This window comes from Macrotis lagotis, chromosome X (genome assembly GCF_037893015.1).
Source record: "Macrotis lagotis isolate mMagLag1 chromosome X, bilby.v1.9.chrom.fasta, whole genome shotgun sequence".
Classification (NCBI taxonomy): domain Eukaryota; kingdom Metazoa; phylum Chordata; class Mammalia; order Peramelemorphia; family Peramelidae; genus Macrotis; species Macrotis lagotis.
Genome location: NC_133666.1, coordinates 646921415 through 646941613, shown reverse-complemented (window position 1 = coordinate 646941613; position 20199 = coordinate 646921415). Strand labels below are relative to the sequence as shown.

The 20199-nt window shown below is 47.9% G+C and overlaps 2 protein-coding genes across 4 annotated transcripts in view; one reads left to right on the top strand and one right to left on the bottom strand.

Moving 5' to 3' along the window:
- Nucleotides 1-515: 515 nt before the first annotated feature.
- PLEKHJ1 (pleckstrin homology domain containing J1) lies at nucleotides 516-14214 on the bottom strand. The gene is made up of 6 exons (XM_074204648.1): nucleotides 13876-14214; nucleotides 12200-12267; nucleotides 6129-6195; nucleotides 2463-2553; nucleotides 2101-2164; nucleotides 516-1724 (listed from the first exon to the last, which is right to left on the bottom strand). Exons 1-6 carry the CDS (start codon nucleotides 14123-14125, stop codon nucleotides 1659-1661), a joined length of 606 nt encoding a protein of 201 aa, XP_074060749.1. The 5' UTR covers nucleotides 14126-14214; the 3' UTR covers nucleotides 516-1658.
- Nucleotides 14212-20199, top strand: part of SF3A2 (splicing factor 3a subunit 2) — a 23034-nt gene continuing 17046 nt past the window's right edge. Inside the window, exon 1 of one of the 3 annotated variants that reach the window (XM_074204636.1) lies at nucleotides 14212-14456. The gene's annotated coding sequence lies outside the window, so the exon portion shown is untranslated. Of the gene's footprint in view, nucleotides 14457-14657; nucleotides 14760-14800; nucleotides 15502-20199 lie in introns of those variants that run through there. The other 2 variants (XM_074204637.1, XM_074204638.1) reach the window with 2 other exon arrangements.

Genomic DNA, 20199 nt, shown 5'->3' with positions numbered 1-20199 from the left:
TACCATGTCTCTGGATGTCTTGGCACCAGTTAAAAAATGGCCCTGCAGAGCCATAAAAAAAGACCCCACCTCCTCCCTGGAAGAAGTGAAAATCCAGACTGGGAAGGAAGGCCTGGCAGAGCTGAGACTTGTGGGGAAAGCCTCTCCAACAACTCAGGAGCTTCCCTCCCTAGGGAGACTGACCTGGGATTGGGTGTTTTCCTCACATTTCATTTTCTGTCAAGTCTTCCTGGCATTGATCCTGTGCTGACCCTTACACAGGCAAATGGATTTTCTAATAATCTCATTTTTTTTTTTATCTGGGGTGGAGAAAAGGGTTGCTAGAGTCTCATTTTTGTAAGTCTCTGCTCTCGGTTGGCTCAGATGGTCAGTCTGCCTCTCCAGGGAGGTGTGAAGAGGCCAACTGGATCCTCTGTGGTTGCTCTGCAGCCCTGGAAAAGGGAGGAGACCCAAGCTTGCCTCCTCCCTAGAATTCTGTGATTTTTGTCCTACCAAAGAGGAGTCTTTAAAAGGCATCTTGAAAAAAAGACTTTTATTCTAAATCCACAAGACCTCCCTAGGACAGTATCTGGAGAGTTATTTCCTTGATGGAACAGAAGCAGGAATTAAAAGGAGAGGTCTTGCCGCAGGACAGTACCCAAAAGGAGAATCAGTGAATCAGTCATAAGGGCTTTGCCCTCTTCCATAACACCCCCCCCCAAAAAAAAAGCCATTCACAGCATCATCTAGTATCATACATTCAAGTAGATGGGGAGATAGAAGTAAAGAACCTTTGCTGCCTTAAACAAAAACCAACCCAAAATAGCCTGGGGAGAGCCCAGCATACTCTGGCCCCAGGCCATCTTCGGGTCAGGGTAATGAAATCCTGTGGACATGTTCTCTCACCTCTGCTCCCTTGGTCACCCCCTTAGCTCATGGAGGACAGGAGACAAAACGAAACTTGTTTACTTGCTCAAACTAGAATCTCTTCCTAGTTTCTGGCTGTAGTAAAAAGGAGGGATTTGGTTGCCCTCCAATAGGGTTTGCAGAGGCACAAGAGACCAGCTTGCAGCATCCCAAGAGCCTTTCCCACTCCATTCTGACCCAGCTGCCACAGGACCTCAAAAGAGGCCAGCTAGTCTCCTTTTACAGACAGGGAAATGACTTTTCCAAGGTCACTACTGAGGCTCAGCCTCAAGGGCCAGGTGAGGAGGAAAATGGGCTTATCCTGGGAAGGGGTGGAAGGGGAGTTTTCCCAATAGCATCGGCTCAAGGAGGGCTTCCTCCATCCACGGTCTTTGTTCTCATCAAGGCCACAGAAGCAATTAGATTGGTGCTCAGCCCCATCCCTTCCATGGAGAACCCTCCCCAAATGTAGCCCCCAGCCAGGGGAGCACTGCTTTGTTCAGCTCCAGTGAGGGGGACTTGTTGAGGGCCTTAACTCTACTCTTTGATTACTTTTTTTCAGTCAAAAGAAAAGCTACATTTCATCTCCTTCCTGTTTATAGGCCAGCCTTTGTTGAAGCAATCCAGGCAGCCCATTGCCAGGCCAGGGGTGAGGGCTTCTGCAGCTTCCTTTCCTCTTCTCCTTTTCCCCTTCCCTCCCCCCCATCTTCCCCATAGTCACTGGGGTGAACACCAGCAGGGAGCAGGGCAGGGTGGATTTCTCTCTGAGTTGCTCATGCCTGATGAGCGGTCAGTTGGAACCTGGCCTCCTCGGAGATGCCGTACTGCTCCAGGGGGTCCTGTGGAGGAGTGGAGAGAAGAATCTGGAAGGAGCCTCCCCACACTGCCATTCTCCAGGGAAAAGGGGAGAAGGGACTCCTTTTTCACCACTTGGGGCCCCAGTTCTTGGTTCCACTTGGAGCTGCATTTAGAAATCTCACTGTCCTTCTCCCAAATATAAATGAAGGCCAAAAGATATAGTCTCTAAAGGGAACTAGGGTGCTGGAATGGGTGGGTGGTAGAACACTGAGCTCAAGTGGGTTGGCCAGAACCCTTCCTCCTGCCAGCTGGAGGTGCCGAGCCAGCCGGGAGAAGGCCGCAACCCTCTGACCTCACAACCAGGATCCAGGTGTATCAGAGACCAACAAGGATGAAGTCCCTTCCAGGAATACTCACCTTTCCCGTCATCTTCTGGATCTCATTCCTATAAAAGATGAGGCTCCTCCGCATGAACTCATAGCTGGGAAGTGAAAAGCACAAAGGAGGAGTCAGGGAGGCTGGTATTCCTGGGCAACCTCCAGGGAAACCAGAAAGGGAAATGCCAAGGTCTACACACCTCTGCAAGGTCTCAAGGAAGTCTGGGGAGGCAAGCTGCCCAGGGCACACATCTGGGACTCTCTGTCTTTGGCCTGGGTTAGCCTCCCTGCCCTCCCCTCTCAGAGAACTCCCTCCCTTTTACTCCTCTGCTCCCAGTCAGCCAAAACCCCCAGGCCTGCCTGGAGCATTCCGCAGAGGCCTCTGCCCAGCCCCAGGCCCACCTTGCTCTCCTGAGGGCATCAATCCACTCTTGACACTGCTCTTCACTGCTGCACTCAAAGTAGTATTTCCTGTCAGGTTCCTCAATGAAACCTGTGCGGCAAGAGAGAGCGGGCCCTCTGAGCAGGTGGGGGGGGCCCTGGCCCAGGGCAAGCAGGAGCCACCCTACCACAGGCCCCACAGCCTCCTCTTCCTGCCCCCTTCCCACAGCCCCCACAAGAATGTCTGGAGGCTGGAGGCCTGTGGCCATCCTGGGCAGAGGAGGGGGGCGCTATGGGGGTGGGAAGGGACCTTCCTCCATCAGGATAAGGAAAGGGTTCCCTGCGCTGCTGATGGTGGCCTGGGTGGCGACATGGCTGTTCTAGACTAGATTCTCATCCTTCAAGGACTGGTCCATGAAGAGGGGAGAGGATGACCATGTCGTCTTAAGAGCTCGGCATACATCCGAGCAGACAGGCTGGGCAGTCCAGGTCAAAGAGGTGGGATGTTCCAGAGACCCCCAAAGGGAATTCAGCGCCAGAGGAGCTCCACACCAGAGCTTGGCCACCACTGATCATTAAAAAAAAAGGAGATGTGAAGGTGGGCTTAAAAACAAATGAGATCAACTAATATGGATCTCTGTGTAACATGATCATACATGTGTGGCTCATGTGGGATTGCTTTTGTTGGAGAAGAGGGAGCATCATGGGAGGGAGGGAGAAAAAAATAAAACCCTGCCAAAAAAATGATTGTAGAAAATGACTGTTCCATGCAGTTGGAAAAATAAAGTGACTTGCCCAAGGTCACACAGCTAGGTAATTATTAAATGTCTGAGGATGGATTTGAACTCAGGTCCTCCTGACTCCAGGGCTGGTCTTCTATCTACTGTACCACCTAGCTGCCCCTTGAAAAAACAGATTATTTAATTAAAAATAATTAACAGCAAAAAAAAACTTGTGATTAAACAAGAAATGTGTGTTCATTGGCAACAAATATAAGATGGAACAAGGAAAATTAGTAGTAATAGGACAGCAGAAGAATCCAGTAAATAAGTGTAGATGATTAAAAAAACAGCCTTTTTAGCCCATTAATATGTAGTTAGCCCAACAATGTGAAAATATAAAGAACAGTTCTCTCTCCATCCCCAAGTCTTTTGGGGAAGTATGGGTTTTCTGGGTGTGGTACATATTTTCAGACTTTTCTTTTTTTCTCTCTTACTTCTTTCTTTTTAAATCATTAAAGAGGGGCATCTAGGTAGCCAGTAGATAGAGCACCAGTCCTGGAGTCAGGAGGACCCGAGTTCAAATATGGCCTGCCTCAATAATAATGTAACTGTGTGACCTTGGGCAAGTCACCTATCCCCCACTGCACTGCAACCCCCCCCCCAAAAAGGTGTGGTGAACTAGACTTTGATCCCTGACAAAATGCTAGAATTTCTTATTATAAGAATAATTTGTGGGACAGGGAAATGGTCATCTGTAGGAGACAATAAATCATCCTACTCCAACCCCATTAACATTTTTCAAAGGGATACTACAAAAAGAACCAAGATATCATTGTGTACAGTTACAGCAAAGTTGTAACATCAACTGCAAAAGACTTTGATACTCTGATCAATACAGTGATCCAAGACAATTCCAAAGGACCCATGATGAAAAATGCTGTCTGCCTCCAGAGAGAACAGATCATCAGAGTGCAAAATGAAGTATAATTTTCTCACTTTCTTCCCAACCCAGCCCTTTTTTAAAAAAAAAATGGCCCTTTAATTTAGAAAAAAAACAGGTATCTTATTGTCTGATCTTGTTACCTCTGAGAATTCTGTTCTCTTTAAGGATATGATTTCTCTCTCATCACACCCAATTTGGATCAAGGTACAACATGGAAACAAAGTAAAGACTGACAGAGTGCTTTCCGTGGGATGGTGGGGGGGAGGGAAGCAAGATTGGGGGAAAATTGTAAAACTCAAATAATATCTTTAATAAAAATAAATTTTAAAAAATGGTTTGGCTAATAACAGAAATGTTTTACATGATTTCATATGTTTGAATGACAATATATCACTTGCCTTCTCAGTGGGTAAAGGAAGGTTGGGAAGGAGAGAAAATTTAGAAATCAAAATTTAAAAAGAAAAGGCTGTTAAAAGTTAATAATATGTTAGGAGGGAAAAAGAAACGGTTACAAGATAGGTAGATCAGAGTTATAAACATTGTACAAGATGAAATTTAATAGGGAGAAAAGACCCACATGGGAGTTTGAAAGAAATCAACTCAAAAAGTATAGTTAGAGATATGCCCTGAAAACAAGCTTTAGTATTTTAGTGAACCACACCCTCCAGGAGTGAGTAGGGCGATATGCTCAAAAACTGATCCAAAAGCTGCCTAAAAACAAATCTTGGATCCCACTGAGAGTCCCAACCATCTTCTTTGTACTGTGGCTTCTGCCGTTACCAGGGGTACTATGTTCAATTTGGGACAATTTTTCCAGAAAGGACTCTATGGAGATGAGCCATGAAAGACACTGAGGAAGCATGGAAGCATTTCCTGGGCTGTCACTGGGGAAGGACTCGCCACTGGGTTCCGTGGAGGGACAAACAACAGGAGGCAGATTTGGCAGCTCCCCTGGCTCTTATGGACCAGGCCAGCTAAGCGGGGGGCAATGAACCAGGCAGTGGTGGTCATACAGGGACGCTCTAGACAATGTGGAATCTACCTAGAGGTTGGAGGGGGTGACGACTTCTGGGGCCTTTCCAACTCTGACGTCCAAGCCTAAACTCGCAGGATTGAGGACTCCATAAATTCCCCTCCCCTTTACTGCAAAAAAGGTATCTAGAAAAGGGCGATGCTTAGCCCAAAAGGAGAATTTCAGCTGTCAAGATCAGAGGATTCAGGGCAGGAAGAGACCCTGGAGATGACAGGGGCCCCAGAGAAGGGGAACAGATTTGCCCAAGGTGGTGACTAGTTGCCCCCTCTCCCCACCCCACCCTGTGACACCAAAGTGGTTTTCCAGCCTGCTGGGTCATCAGACCGAGCTCCTCCTACACAAGGGAGAGACCCTGCTGGCATTCTCACAGATGTGGCATAGAGGGAAGGGCAACATGCCCTCCTGGTGACAGGAACAGGGCCCCGTGAAGGTTTAAGCCAAGGGATCAAGAGGAGCGCCCCAGGCTGGTGTGCCAGTTGTAGAAGGCCAAGGCTGAGAGCCAGGGCTAACCTTGACAAGGGGCAGGGTGGGGTGTGGTGAAGCACTCCCACAAAGGGCACTTGTTTCTCAGGAGGATGGGGAGGAGCCAGGCTGGAGCCACTGCTATCACAAGGTCAAGCCACCCTGGCAGAGCAGGCTGGGCTAGGTGTGAGGAGGGCTTGGGGAAGAAATGCTGTGCCAGGCCAGGGTCCCCAGCCCATTCCTTCTCAGAGGCCTGAGCAGAGGTTTGTGAGGTTGGGACAATGCTAGAGGGAGGGGTGGGGCTCAAGTGGCACAGTTCCTCTTCCAGTGCCAGGCAGCTGGGGGACCCCATAATAGCCAACAGGAAATGAAGGGCCCTGCACTGCTCTCCCCAGGTTTAGAGAACCTTCTCTGGCCCGGGATCTACATTTATCAGACTAAGGAGCCAAAAGGGCGGGCCCCAGGCATCCTAGAACCCCCTTTTCCTCTCTCCCTTGGGTCTAAAAACTTGTTCCTTCCAGACTCACTGATGGAGAAGCCACTTGGTTCTTCCTTGGCAATCCGGCAGTGTTCCAGAAGCAGGGCTCCAATGGGCTGGCAAGACAGAACAATGGAACAAGGAGAAAGAGCTTAGCACCAGTCATCTGGGAAGATGGACAGGCAGCAGCCCTTGTGCTCCGCAGCACCCCTAAGGTGTGACCCTCAGGAGGAGAGGAGCTCCTCTAAGCCCCCGTGTCAAGAGGTGGGGAAGCTGAGATGACTGAAGGGGCAGAGTTGGGAATCTAACCCAGGTTTTCCAACTCCGCTGGTCTCCTAGCTTCCCTGTCTGACAAATGAGGCTCAGAGACAGATCTGCTGGATGGTGCCCTCGGGCTAGAACCTATTTACCTTCATCCTCACCCAAGGGAGGCTCCAGGGGACATTCAGGTGGGGACAAAGGGTGCCCTCCCCCAGGGCAGCCTCCACCAAGTCCTGGGTGTCGCCCTGTACAACCGGATCCAGGCAGGGCCAGGATCTGCCCCACCCTGGGACAGTCTGAGGTTGTCAACTCCAGCCCAGGGACCAGGGGCAGGGGGAGGGGGAGGGAGTGAGCGCCAGGGATGGGGTCGCGGCTCCTCATTTGTAAAAGGTCATTCAGCTGGCAGTTAACAGTCAGGACTCAAACTTGGGACTTCACTCTAAATTTGGTGAACTTTAGGCCCCACCACTTCACAGCGGAGGACCCGGGAAAAGGCAGTGACATGGAGCTGCCCCCCCCCCTTTTTTTAGCCTATTTTCCCATCTTTAAAGTTCTCCCAGGTCCAAACTTTTCTAGGTGGCACCTCCAGGAAATGCTTTAAAAAAAAAAAAAGCCCACCCATCATCATGTTAGAAATAGAACTAAGCTCACTATCCCTACCTCCCAATGACTCCTTTAAGCCCCTACAGTAAGGCAGCCTGTAGTTTGTGTAGTTTAGGAAAGAGGGCTTGGGGAGGGTGAGCCCCAATCACCTCTGCCTTGCTCCGAGGCCAGGACCCAGTGCCTAAAGGGAGGTTCAATCGCTCTCAGGCCTCTACAAGGTTTCCCTCCACCTGGAGGGTTCCAATCCTGGTTCTGCCCCTAGAGACGGCCTCTGTGGAAGGCACCTGGCCGCACTGAGCCTCCTTAAGGGTCCTTCCAGCTCTAAGCCTCTGAAATGAGGGTCCCTGGGTACAGTGAAGAGGCCTCTCTGGCTTCAGTCTCCCTATCAGTACAATGGGGGGTTGGCTTGGGCAGCTTCTCAGATCTCTCCAGGCGCCAATCTGTGCTGGCAGCCAGGGACGAGGTCTCTTTCCATCATAAGGTGCCTAAGGCTGTTGCAGTGTACATCTGGGGACCCACAAGCACCCAGCCCCTGGGCTAGGTTGGACCTGCCCCCCCCCCCCCAACAGACCAGGACCCCTGCTCCTAGGGGACCTTTTGATTTTACAAGTTAAAAAAAAAAATCGACCTTTGGTGACAGGTTTCCAGGGTCCTTATTCTCAGAAATAATTTCACAGTGCATACTGGGGAAATTCTCCCTACTTTGACTCCAAAACCAGGGGCTACCTGGGTGGTAGCCAAGAACACAAGCAGCAAGAAATCTGAATCTTTTCTGGTTCTGGTTTTTTTGTCTTTGGTCATCTGGTAGAGCCTTTTTGGAGCCTTTTTGCAAAATGAGATTTTTAACTGAATTAAAAACCACAGAATTACAAAGGATACCAATTATGTTGACACAAATTCACAAGTTCCAGTTTAAGAACCCTTGAAAGCTGGCCTTAGCCTCTGGTTTAAGGGCACAGCATTAAGAGCTTTCCTGAGCCCTCTCTTTCCTCCTCAGGCCTCCTGTACCTTCCCCTGCCCCCTCTCAGGAGAGGTCTCACCTTCATTCATTCATCACGCCTCTTTCATCCTTTCCCTCCATCTCTGACACGGAGGGGGTCCTTCTCCTTAGTAGGGCTGACCCCTCCTCTTCACATTCCCTTGACCCGAGGCTCCTCCTATCCCCCCCAGCTAATTTTATGCTCAATCATCATTCCCTCGAATTTTCAACCTCTCTATATCAAATGGTTCCTTCCTTATTCCCGTCAAACCAGTGCCAAGGTTCCCCATCCTTAAGAAACATTCCCACAACATTGCATGATGATCAACTATGATGGATTTAGCTCTCCTCAGCAGTGCAATAAACAAAGACAATTCTAAAGGACTCATGATGGAAAATGCCATAAACATTCAGAGAAGGAATTAGGGAGTCTGAATGTAGATTGTTTTATGCTTTATTTTTTTCCCCCTCTTGGTTTTTTGTTCCCTTTTGCTCTGATTCTTCTTTCATAACATGACTAGTAGGAAAACATGTTTGGGGCGGCTAGGTGGCACAGTGGATAGAGCACTGGCCTTGGAGTCAGGAGTACCTGAGTTCAAATCCGACCTCAGATGCTTAATAATTACCTAGCTGTGTGGCCTCGGGCAAGCCACTTAACCCCATTGCCTTGCAAAAACTAAAAAAGCAAACAAAAAAAAATGTTTAACATAGTTACACATGTATAACCTATATCAAATTATTCATTGTCATAGAGAAGAGGGAGGGAGGGAAGGGAGGGAGTGAGGAAGAAAAATGTAGAACTCAAAATCTTACAAAAAAATGAATGCTGAAAACAAACAAAAATACCCCCCACCAAAAAACCCTAAACTTTTACCCCCACCACACCCTCAAGCTATCATCCTTTATCTTTTTGAAAATTATTTTTTGTCTTTATTATTTTTTCCAATTAAATGCAAAGGTGGTTTTCAACATTCATCCATTTTCTTTTTTTTTTTTTTAAGGTTTTTGCAAGGCAAGTGGGGTTAAGTGGCTTGCCCAAGGCCACACAGCTAGGGAATTATTAAGAGTTTCAGGCCACATTTGAACTCAGGTACTCCTGACTCCAGGGCCGGTGCTCTATCCACTGCACCACCTAGCTACCCCCATCCATTTTCAAATTTATGAATTCCACAGTTTTCTACCACTCTCCCTTCCCTCCCCTCCCTCCCCATGGCAGTGAACAAATCTGATAAAAGTTCTACATGTGCAATTGTCTTTAGCATATCTCCATATTAGTCATGTTATGAAAGAGGAATTAGAACTAAGGGGGGGGACCATGAGAAAGAAAGAAAGAAAAAACATTAAAAACCATTTTAAAAAGTGAATATAGGATGCTTTGGTCTGCATTCAGATTCCACAGTTCCTTCTCTGGATGTAGATGATATTTTCCATCCTAAGTCCTTGAGAATTGTCTTTGATTATTGTACTGCTGAAGAAAGCTAAGTCCTTCATAGCTGATTATTTCACAATGTTGCAGATGTATATAACGTTCTCCTGCTTCTCCTCATTTCACTCAGCATCAGTTCATGACAATCTTTTCAGGTTTTTCTAAAGTCCAGCAGCTCATGATTTCTTACATTCCTATACTATAACTTGTTTAACCATTCCCTACCTGATGAGCATCCCCTCAATTTCCAATTCTATGCCAGTACAATAAGAGCTGCTATATTTTTGTACATGTGAGTCTTTTCCTGTTTTTAATATCATCCTTTAGCTTTTCTCTCCTCAAACTTTTTGAAAAATCTGGCTTCTGACCTCACCAAATAAAATGCTCCCTCCAATTTATCAATGATTTCTTAATTGTCAAATCAACAGCCAATAAACTATAGGTGCTGCTAGGTGACAGAATAGAGCACTGGACTTTGAATCAGAAAGACCTGAGTTTAGATCCAGCCTTAGATACTTACTGTGTGACCCTGGGCAAGTCATTTACCCTGTTTGCCTCAATTTTCCGATCTATAAAATGAGCAGGAAAAGGAAATGGCAAGCCACCCCAGCACCTTTGTCAAGAAAACACCAAATGGAGTCACATAGAGTTGGTCATAGCTGAGAATGAGTGAACAGCAACAGATTAAAAAGTCAAAAACAATAGTCTTTTCTTAGCCCTCTTTATTCTTAACCATATCACATGTTGTATGTGAAACTGTTAACCATTCTTTCTTCCTGGATCTTCCCTTTTCTTCTGATTTGCCTCCTATCTGTCTGACTACTCTTCCTCGGCCTCCTAGACTGGCTTATCACCAATCCCACCGCCCCTAACTGTGTGGGTGCTGAGCTTCTCCATCAGATGATTTCATTACCATCGCTCTGCAGATGGCTCTCACATCTATACGTCCAATCCCAACAGGCTGTTTCACCATGTCATCAATTGCCTCTCAAACACTTCAAAATGGATATGCCAGAGTCAGCTTCATCTCAATAAGTCTAAATTGAACTCATTATCTTTCTCCCCACACAAGGGGTTCTTAACCTAGAGTCTGTGAACTTTTTAAAAAATATTTTGATAATTATATTTTCAATATAGTTGACTTCTTTTGCAATCCTGTTATTTTCTATTATGCACTCAAAAAACTTTATTCTAAGAGATTCACAACACAAGGACTCCCTACTCTAAATCCTCCCTTCTTTCCAAATTTCCCTATTTCTATGGAAGGCACCATCATTCCTCCAGTCTCTGAGGTTTGTAGTCTCTTCCTGGTTACCCCTGGACTCCTCTCCTCCTCTTCTCATATATCCAATCAGTCATCAAATGTTGTCGACCTTTCTACCTTCAAACATCCCTATCCCTTCTCTCTACTCATAACCTATCCCCTTCATTTAGGCCCTTATCATTTCTCTCCAAAATGATCATGGCAGTCCCTCACTGGACCTTGGACCTCAAACTTCTCCCCATGCAGTTTTTCTTTGCCAGTCAAATTTTCCTTAAATGTCAAAGTGATTCCCAGCAGCTCTTCTGTCTGAGATCAACTCCTTGTTGATCCTTTCACTTGTAAAGTCCTATATAACATGGTTCCATCTCAATTCTCAGCTTTGTTCCATGTGACTTCCCTTTCCACCTTCCTGTGAATCAGCCTGCATCCAAAGTCCTTGATGCTTGGAATGCACTCCTTCATCCTGAACCCCTAAGAGTCCCCTCTGGGAGCCAAGATGATGGAGAAAAGCTAGGAAACTCCTCTGAAACAACTTTAAATGAAGCCTCCAAACAGACTCTAAAGCTAGAAGAAATAACTGTCAGCTCAAGATATCTTGGAGGGACTTCAGGAAAGGTCTGCCTCACTTAGGTAAAAGGGAAGCATAAAAGCCACAGGGCAGATCCCAGATCAGTGGGCCAGCAGTATAGCAGGTTGGCAGTGAATCCCCCAGCACCAGCATGGAAGACCTCCTGCCAGCCCCTCAACACTGATGCAACAGGCAGGATTGGATTAGGCTACTCTAACAGAGGGAACAAGACACCAAGACCCAAGTGTGCAAAGTCAGTGATCAGACCCTGGGCCCCCCTGGGCCCTAGGAGCAGAGCCCAACTTTTTTTTCTTTTTAGATTTTTCAAGGCAGTGGGGTTAAGTGGCTTGCCCAAGGCCACACAGCTAGGTAATAATTAATTGTCTGAGGCCATATTTGAACTCAGATCCTCCTGACTACAGGGTCAGTGCTCTAGCCACTGCACCACCTTGCTGCCCCAGAATCTTGCTCATATTAAACATAAATTGACCTCCCCATACCTTCTTCATTATCCTCTAGAGTCGCAGAGAAACAAGTTTGATCTCTGTCTCTCTACTCCATGATAATACTTCCCTCAGTGAAATAGGAAAAAGCCCAGTCTGTGGGACCATGTTCAAGCTCAATCACTGTCTCCTTGGATGATGTTGGTGAAATCACTCTTTGCTACCTCAGCAGCCTCACCTGTCAAACTAAGGGATTGATCAGTGGCATCAAGCTCAAGTAGAAACAGAGTATCTCAGGATCTGTCTGGGTCACATATTGACTTAGGAAACCATATGGTAACATTATCTACATTCTATTGTCTTTTTATTTATTTTATTCAATATTTCCCTATAATATTTTAATGTGGCTAGGACCTCACTCATGAGTACTGTGGGCTTAGACTCTGAATCAGACTATATTATTACTTAGATTTCTCCCATATCAAAATATTCTAGGCATCAAGGTCCCCCCACCATGATGCTATGGGGAAGCCCTTGGAAGGGATTCTATATTGGCATAGATCAGGATCCTCCTACCTCGGCTTCATCGGTCCGGAAATAAAAGAGGAAATTCACAACCAGCTTCACAAGCCTCCGTTTCACCACTGGGGAAGAGATTAAAAGAGAATGTGGAAGTTGGGTGCTGCGGGGAGATCCCCAAGATCCCTGTCCAGAGCCTGAGGAGACCAGGCTGCTCCCTACAGCCTTCCCATTTTTCTCAGGCTCCTCTCAAAAATAACCCTATCTTGTTTTTTTTTTTTAAAATAACCATATCTTACTAGAGTTCCCCTAACCTTTAAATGTTGGAAAAATCACACAGCCTCTTGCAGGGCAGATTCTGACCTAGTTTAAAGAGATGGGCTGTCAGAAGAGCAAAGCAGAAGAGAGAATGCTATAGGGAAAATCCAAAAATGTTCAATCCTGCTCCCCCCCACATCCTCTTCTCATCCCAAAGAGGGGAAAGACCATTTTTTATACCCTCTGTGAATCTTTCTGTAGTCACCCATGGGAGTTCCTCAGGTCCCAGCTGCCACCATGGACCAAATCAAGGACAAATGCCCTCTTGAAAGAGGAGCCTCAGCTTCATGGTGGAGATGGAAATAGGGTCAACTGGAAAAGGGGGAGGGCAGGCCTGGGTCTGAAGGGGGGGATACACAGTGGGAAGCCAAAGTCCAGTGGGTGAGGAGGCTCTCTGGGATGGCTGAGGTGGGAGAGTCTTCTAGGACAGAGGGCCTGGGGGAGGTTACCAGTAGGATTCTGTCCTGGGGTTGCTGAGCTTGGAGGCTTGGACACGGAAACCTGCCTGGACTATGACCCTAGGAGGCTGGTGCTCAGTCCTGTTGGAGTCTTTGTGACCTCACTCAGGGCTTTCTTGGCAGACATCCTCCAAGGGCTTACTGTTTCCTTTTCCAGCTCGTTTTACAGATGAGGAAATGGAGGTAAATGGGGTGAAGGGACTTGTCCAAGGTCACACAGCTACTCAGTATATGTGACAGGTTGGAACTCAAGAAAATGAGTCTCCCCGATTCCTGTTTCTGAGTCTAGTACTCTATCTCATGTGCCACTGAGGTGGCTATTCACAGTTTTTGTTTGGTTAGGGGGTGGTGGGGGTGTTTACAAGGCCAGCTGAGGAATCATTCTTTCCCCACAAACATCTATATTATATTTTCACAGCTTCATTAGTAGTTTGAGTAGAAGCATTAGATCAAGGCAGCGATTTCTCTTGGGCACTGAGAATGCTACATACAAGTTGGGTAACTTTCCTGGATTCAGAAGGGAAAGGGGAGTGGGGCTAATAAATTTTTTTTTTAGGTTTTTGCGAGGCAAATGGGGTTAAGCGGCTTGCCCAAGGCCACACAGCTAGGTCATTATTAAGTGTCTGAGGCCGGATTTGAACCCAGGTCCTCCTGACTCCACCCACCGGACCACCCAGCCGCCCCTCTCTAAAGGAGAAAGTCAGATGAACAAGATCAGCGATTAGGAGCTCCACCATGCCTTCGTTGGGGGATGTTGTTCTAACTAACAAGGAAGACGCCCCCAGGCCGGAATATCAGTCAGGACTGGAGCCGGGGGGCAGCTGCTGGAGCTGGCACACAGAAGCGGGGTTCGGGGGGCTCTTTGTGGGCACGGGATGCGCTCGTGCTGGGGAGGATGCCAAGGGGGCCCTGGGTCAGGTCTGGTCTCGGGGGCTGCTCGGGGCTCCCCGCGCTCACCGCTGCCCTTCTTGGGGACCCGCATCCCGATCTCCGCCGCCTTCTCCGCCGGCTGCCGGGACAGCGCCTGCAGCTCCTTCTCGTTGTACCGCATCTCGACCGGGACGGGCGGGGAGGCCCCGCGGCCTCGCGGGCGTCGGGCTGGGCTCGGGCTGGGCTCGGGCTCGGCTCCGGCTCCGGCTCCGGCTCGGGCCGCGCTCCGGGCCCGGCCGCTCCCCGCTCCGCCCCTTGGACTCGGCTTTGTCCGCATTCGTCGCCAGGGGGCTCAATAAAGTTTCCCAGCAGGGCCCGCGGCCGCGGCGCACAATAAAGTTTTGTTGATGACTGAGGAGCGGGCGCCCCCGCCACCCGCGCCCCGGATGTAGAGGGCTTCTGGGCGGGACGACCGAGACGCTCACGGTGGCACCGCCCACCTGGGTGTCCGCGAGCCAAGTGGTCAATAAAGTTTGCCGGGCGAGCGTGCGCAGAGCGAAGCAGCGGCGGCGGCGCGCTTGCGCGGACGGTGGGGACGGCGAGCTGGCGCTGGAGCTAACGGCGGAAACGGTCGCGTGGCGCCGCCTTTCCCCGGCGCTTGGGCTGCGGTGAGTAGGCCGGGAGGAGCCGGGGACGGACGCCTTGAGGTCCGGGGGCTCGCGGCGGCGAGGAGGAGGAGGGGGAGATGCCGTCCGGCCGGGAGCGCCCTGCGCATGAGGGTCGGATACCGCGCCGGCTGGGGGGGGCGCGCGCCCAGGCCCGGCGGAGCGCGGAGGGGCGGGCGCGCGCACGGCGGGGGGCGGGCGCGCGCACGGCGCAGCCGCGTGGAGGGCCCCGGCTTCCATGGCTCCTCCGACCTCTCGCGGGATCCGCCGCTCTCCTGCCACCCCGGGACCGCCCGCCCCGCGAGGGTAGGCGTCGGAGTCCCCTTTGTGCCCCCAGCACCTGGCACACCGAGGCGGCCCCCTTCCTCCCTCTCACCAGGCTGGTTTTCCAGAGAGTGCAGCTCCGATCAGGGCGGACAGCGCCGCCCCGCAGCCGGGGAGACCCGGCTTCCGATCCAGCCGCAGCCCCCGAATGCCGGCTCCAGGCCGCCGGGCCGGTCGCTGCACCCAGACGGTCCGGAGGGGAAACTGAGGCTCGTGTAGAGCCCGCTCGCCCCGGCACGGCATCGCGCTGCCGCTTCTAGAGGACGAAAGAAGCCGCTGCGGTGCAGAGGGGGCCCGGGACCCCAGCACAGCCTCTGGGATGCCCTTGACCCCTCTGAAGCCCTTCACTACCCGGCCTCCCTCTGCCCTTCCAACCTCCTTCCTTTTTGCTTCACTTCCTCAATTTTAACGGATCCGGGCTGTCCGGGTAACACAGCTGGAAAAGTGATGGGTGATGAGGCTGGGGGGTAAACTCACGGAGACCGGACCGCTGGCATTTCTGAGGGGCAATGCCTTCCTGCCGGCATTTCACCCCCACCCGCCTCCAGCTCAGACGGCTCCCCTACAATGTTAGGGAGTCTGGACTTGAAATGAGGAAGAACTGATTCAAGCCTAGTCTTAATTTAGCTGTGCACAAGTTACCTCATCTCTGCCTGCCCCAGTGACCTAAAGTAGGGATGATACTATTGCTTATCTCCCAGCAATGATTTGAAGTTACAATAAGGTATCTGTAAAGTACCTTTGAAAACCTCAAAGCGAAATATAAATGCTTGTTAGCTAGCTATACTTCTCCCTCTTTCTCCGCGCCCTCCCTCTCCCCCCTTCTTTTCTCTCTCTCTCCCAGAAAGATGAGGGTCTTACTCTACCGGGTTGATAATTTCCCCTTTTTTAGACTGGAAAAAAGACTTTTTGCTTTTCTTCTTTACCTGCTTTAATCACTGAGAAACCCTGATGTTCTTTGTGGTCATTTTTGTCCTCTTTTCCTCATCTCTCATCTTACCTCAATCACTGAATAGGCTTTGTCTCAAACAAACTGTGACCTAGGAAAAACCAAACTTTAAAAGGACAAGGTCTCCCACTTCATCTTGGATGATTTCTACTCATCCTGATCCATATCTGGCCACTGGACCCAGATGACCCTGGAGGAGAAACTGAGACTGGTGACTTAGCCGAGCACCACCTCACTTAAATCCGACTCACTTGCATGTCATGGTATCACCTCCCTGATGTCATTGTCTTCTTCAAGAATGAAGGACAAGGGCTTCCAACCAAGATGGTGGGAAAGGGGGTGGCATAGTGGCGTAGTGGCTAAAGCAACAGCCTTGGAGTCAGGAGTACCTGGGTTCAAATCCAGTCTCAGACACTTAATAATTATCTAGCTGTGTGGCCTCAGGCAAGCCACTTAACTCCATTTGCCTTGCAAAAACCAAAAAAAAAAAAAAAAAGATGGTGGAAAGAAGACAGGCCCTGCATTAATCTCCTGATCTTCCTTTATATTTAATGTGAAACAAACCTCTTAACAGAAATATGATCTACAAAACCCAGAAAGAAAAGCAAGGAGAAGAACATCTACCTCAAGATTTTTCTTTCAAGATCATGTGTGAGTCCCAGTGCAGAGGGGGAACTCTGCTGGGAGCACAGGACCTGGTGAGAGCCTGGGAGCAGGACTAGCTTGAGCAGTGGCGGGGCTAGAACCTGATTGGCCATAGGGTTGTGGGCCAGCTAGAGATCAGAGGCATTAGTTGTGGCGCTGACCACCTGGAGCTTGTGGGCAGGGCTGGAGGGAGAGCTGCAGACAACATCTCTGGACCCCTTATTTCAGCCCACCTTCCACCCCAGGCTAAGGTATGAGCAGCAGAACCACCTCAGCTGTGAATAGGAAGAGTGATTACCTCACCTCAGGGTATAGACCACCATTGATCAAAGATAGAAGTATCCAACAGCTTCAACTACTCTGGCCAGACCAAGGGATAGGGCCTTAATCAAGGTCACAGACACTCCAGAGAAAGCAACCAGCACCCTCTACTGACCATCTGGAGATATTACAAACCTCTAGCACCTCTTACTGGCCAGCTGGAGATACTACACTCAGTGAGAAAAGCCTCTAGGGATCCCAACACCAAACCCCTGTGAACCAGTCCTTCCCCAACACAAGGTCTTAGAATAATGAAGAAAGGCCAGCGCAAAGGACGGTCCATAGAAAAATTCTTGGAAGGGAAAGACACTAACTCAGACTTAGAACCTCTGAGGAGAATATGATCTGGTCTCCGAGCACAGAAAGACTTCTTTGCAGAAATAAGGAAGTTTAAAAATCAATTGGAAAATTTGGGAGAGAAAATTAACACCTTGAAACAAGAAAACAATTCTCTCAAAACCTCAATTGGTCAAATGGAAAACTCTTTCAAAAATAGAATTGACTGGGGTGGCTAGGTGGCATAGTGGATAGAGCACCAGCTCAGGAGTAGCTGAGTTCAAATCTGGCCTCACACACTTAATAATTACCTAGCTGTGTGGCCTTGGGCAAGCCACTTAACCCCATTGCCTTGCAAAAAAAAAAACCTAAAAAAAATAGAGTTGACCAAATGGAAAAGGAGTTGTAAAAGGTAAATGAAGAAAATTCTTCTCTTAAAAAAAAGATCGGAGTCTGTGGAAACTAACGACTTCATGAGACAGCAAGAGTCTGCTAAACAAAACCAAAAAATCCAAGAAAAAAATAGAAGAATGAAGGACAAATAATCAAAATCCTTTTTACTGAAAGAAGCTTTTCCTCATCCCCTTTAATACCTTCCCTCAGCTTCGTTTTCTCAAATTTAACCTCTATAGCTTGTTTATGCACAATTGTCTATATGTTGTCTCCTCATTAGATTGTGAGCTCCTTAAGAGAGGGGATTGGTTTTGACTTTTCTTTGTTTCCTGAGTATTCAGAACATAGTTAATTAAAGCTTGTTGACTGACTAATTTATTGAAGTCTTTTATTCCCTCCAAGTCTTAGCTCAAGTACCACCACTTTCTCCATGAAACTTTTCCTGATTCTCCTCTGGGCCTAGTGTCCTCCCCTGCCAAAGATGCCTTGTTTTATAGATAATCTTCATATATTTGTGTGTGTGTGAGACCTTTTGCCTCCCCTGAGAGACTGAATTGTTTCCTTTGTATTCCAGCACCTGTCTCAGTGTCTGTCTCATATATAGTGGAGGCATATTAAATACCTGTCAGTTCTTTAATCTACATGGTTAAAGACAGCAGGTCAAGTTCTCTAAGCTCACCTCCTATATGAAGCCAACTCACATTGATGTCTTCCTCTCAGAATTCTTTCTAACGGCCATATTATGCTTCTCTGACACATTCTTCCAAGTCCTTGAAACCCTGACCCCAAGTCAGATGACCATGTTCTGTTATTTACTGTGCTGGGCCCTTATCTTAGTTTAATTTAAATGGTGGTTTGTGGTCATCATAGTAGGATTGTTATTTTCATACAGAATTTCAGGCAGAAGGAATCTTGGGGCTGACCATTAGGCATTTGGCCATTTGCTTTAAGGTGTGGGGGGAAGGAGAGAACTGCATCTGAAGGTACCTGCCTGTGTTTTGGTATAGCTCTATTACATTGAGTTGTAATCTGTCTTGGGATTTCCATTCCCAGTTCTACCTTGTGAGGTCAAACGGAATGAATCTACTGGTTTTTGTAAAGGAATGAGGTTGATTGACTTGACCAAGGTCCCACAGCTAGGTAAGCATTATGTGTCTGAGGCCAGATTTGAACTCAAGTCCTCCTTACTCCAGGGCTGATGCTTTTTCCACTTTGCCACCTGGCTACCCCTTTTTTAAGATAGCCTTTCAGATGCTTCAGGGTGGTCATTCTGTTTTCCCCCAAATTTTCTCTTTTGCAGATTAAATGTCCCCATATCCTTTAACCAATCTTTTTAGACCTTTTAGCACCCTAAATTCCCTCCCTTTCCACCAGATTTGACAATTAAGAGAGCATAGATAACTTTGGAGAAAGCCAAAGCGAAATTAGGTAAGACCAGTGACTTTGTCATAGGATCATCAGGTCAGAAGGAACCTCAAAGCTCAATAAACTGGCCATGTCTATTCAGTAAATACCAGTGACTCCAGTTACCTCTGAGATAAAATAGAAGCTCCTCTGTGTGACTTTTAAAGGTCTTCCACAACTTGACCTCAACCTTCCTTTCAACATTTCATCTTTTAGTTCCTAGAATGCAGGTCCTTCTTCATCTCTGCTTTTAAGGATCCCTGATTTCCTTCAAAACTCTGCTCAAGTGTCACTTTATATGGCACCTTTCCTGATTTTCTTGTCTTTTTTTTTTAGATTTTTTTTTTCAAGGCAATGGGGTTAAGTGGCTTGCCCAAGGCCACACGGCTAGGTAATTATTAAATATCTGAGGTCGGATTTGAACCCAGGTACTCCTGACTCCAGGGCCGGTGCTCTATCCACTGTACCACCTAGCTGCCCCACCTTTCCTGATTTTCTACCCAGCTGCCAGTGCCCCCTCCTTATAAAAAAAATATCTTGTACTTAAGCATTTTTTTTTTTAATGTAGAGAGGCAGTATATCATAAAAGATAGAGAACATACTTCAAATTCAAGCCCTGGTGAAATCATGGATCCAATAAAAATGAATATAAGTGATATACATACCCCTGTACATGTACATGTGTATTTTGTATATACTTGGAGTATACATGTTTTCCCTGTCAAATTGTGAGGTGTTTGAGGACAAGAGGCTGTTTCTTTTTCCTTCTTTTACCCACACCTAGCTTGGCTTAATATATATACCTGTACCTGCTTGATTGATAGAAGTTCTTTGTGAATTCCGAAGCACCACAAAAATATTAGTCCTTAAATCCAGCTTGTTCCACAAGCCTTAGGGAAGTTGGAAGCTGGAATGGTTTACAGCACTACTAGGATACCTTGTATTTGGTAATGAAAAAGTGTACCCTGTTTAAGATGAAAACAACCCATTTACTTCAAGTCCAAACCTTTTTTGGGCTCTTGGAGAACTTTGTGTTATCACCACAGTTCGGTAAGTGTGTGACCTAATCACCAGGGATCTACCAGCTCTCAAATAGCCAGCCTGCTGGCTCAACTCCTGCTCCCTCTGCCTTTGAGAGATCCTGATTGCTGCCCATACTCCTCCCACCTTCCCCTTTCAACTGTGAGCTCCTGGAGGCAGGGGCTGTCTTCCTTATTTTATCCCCAGAACTTAGCACAGTGAAGTAAACATTTCTTCTCTCCATACTTTGATGTGACCCTTGCCCCATCAGATTTATGCCATCTTCCCACAGGTTTCTCCATGTGTTGAATGTATTTCCTTCTTCATCTCTATTTCTTGGAATACCTTTTTTCTTCAAGATTCTGCTCAAGCACCTCTAGGAGTCTTTACTGCTGTGAGGGAGTCCTTGTATTC

Bases quoted from the DNA above. Each gene is read 5' to 3' on its own strand.
- PLEKHJ1 (XM_074204648.1), bottom strand. From the start codon at position 14,125: ATGCGGACAAAGCCGAGTCCAAGGGGCGGAGCGGGGAGCGGCCGGGCC. The intron at 12,268-13,875 runs GTGAGCGCGGGG...TCTCTTCCCCAG, and splicing joins GGTCCCCAAGAAGGGCAGCG to TGGTGAAACGGAGGCTTGTG. The intron at 1,725-2,100 runs GTGAGTATTCCT...ACTCCTCCACAG, and splicing joins TCCAGAAGATGACGGGAAAG to GACCCCCTGGAGCAGTACGG.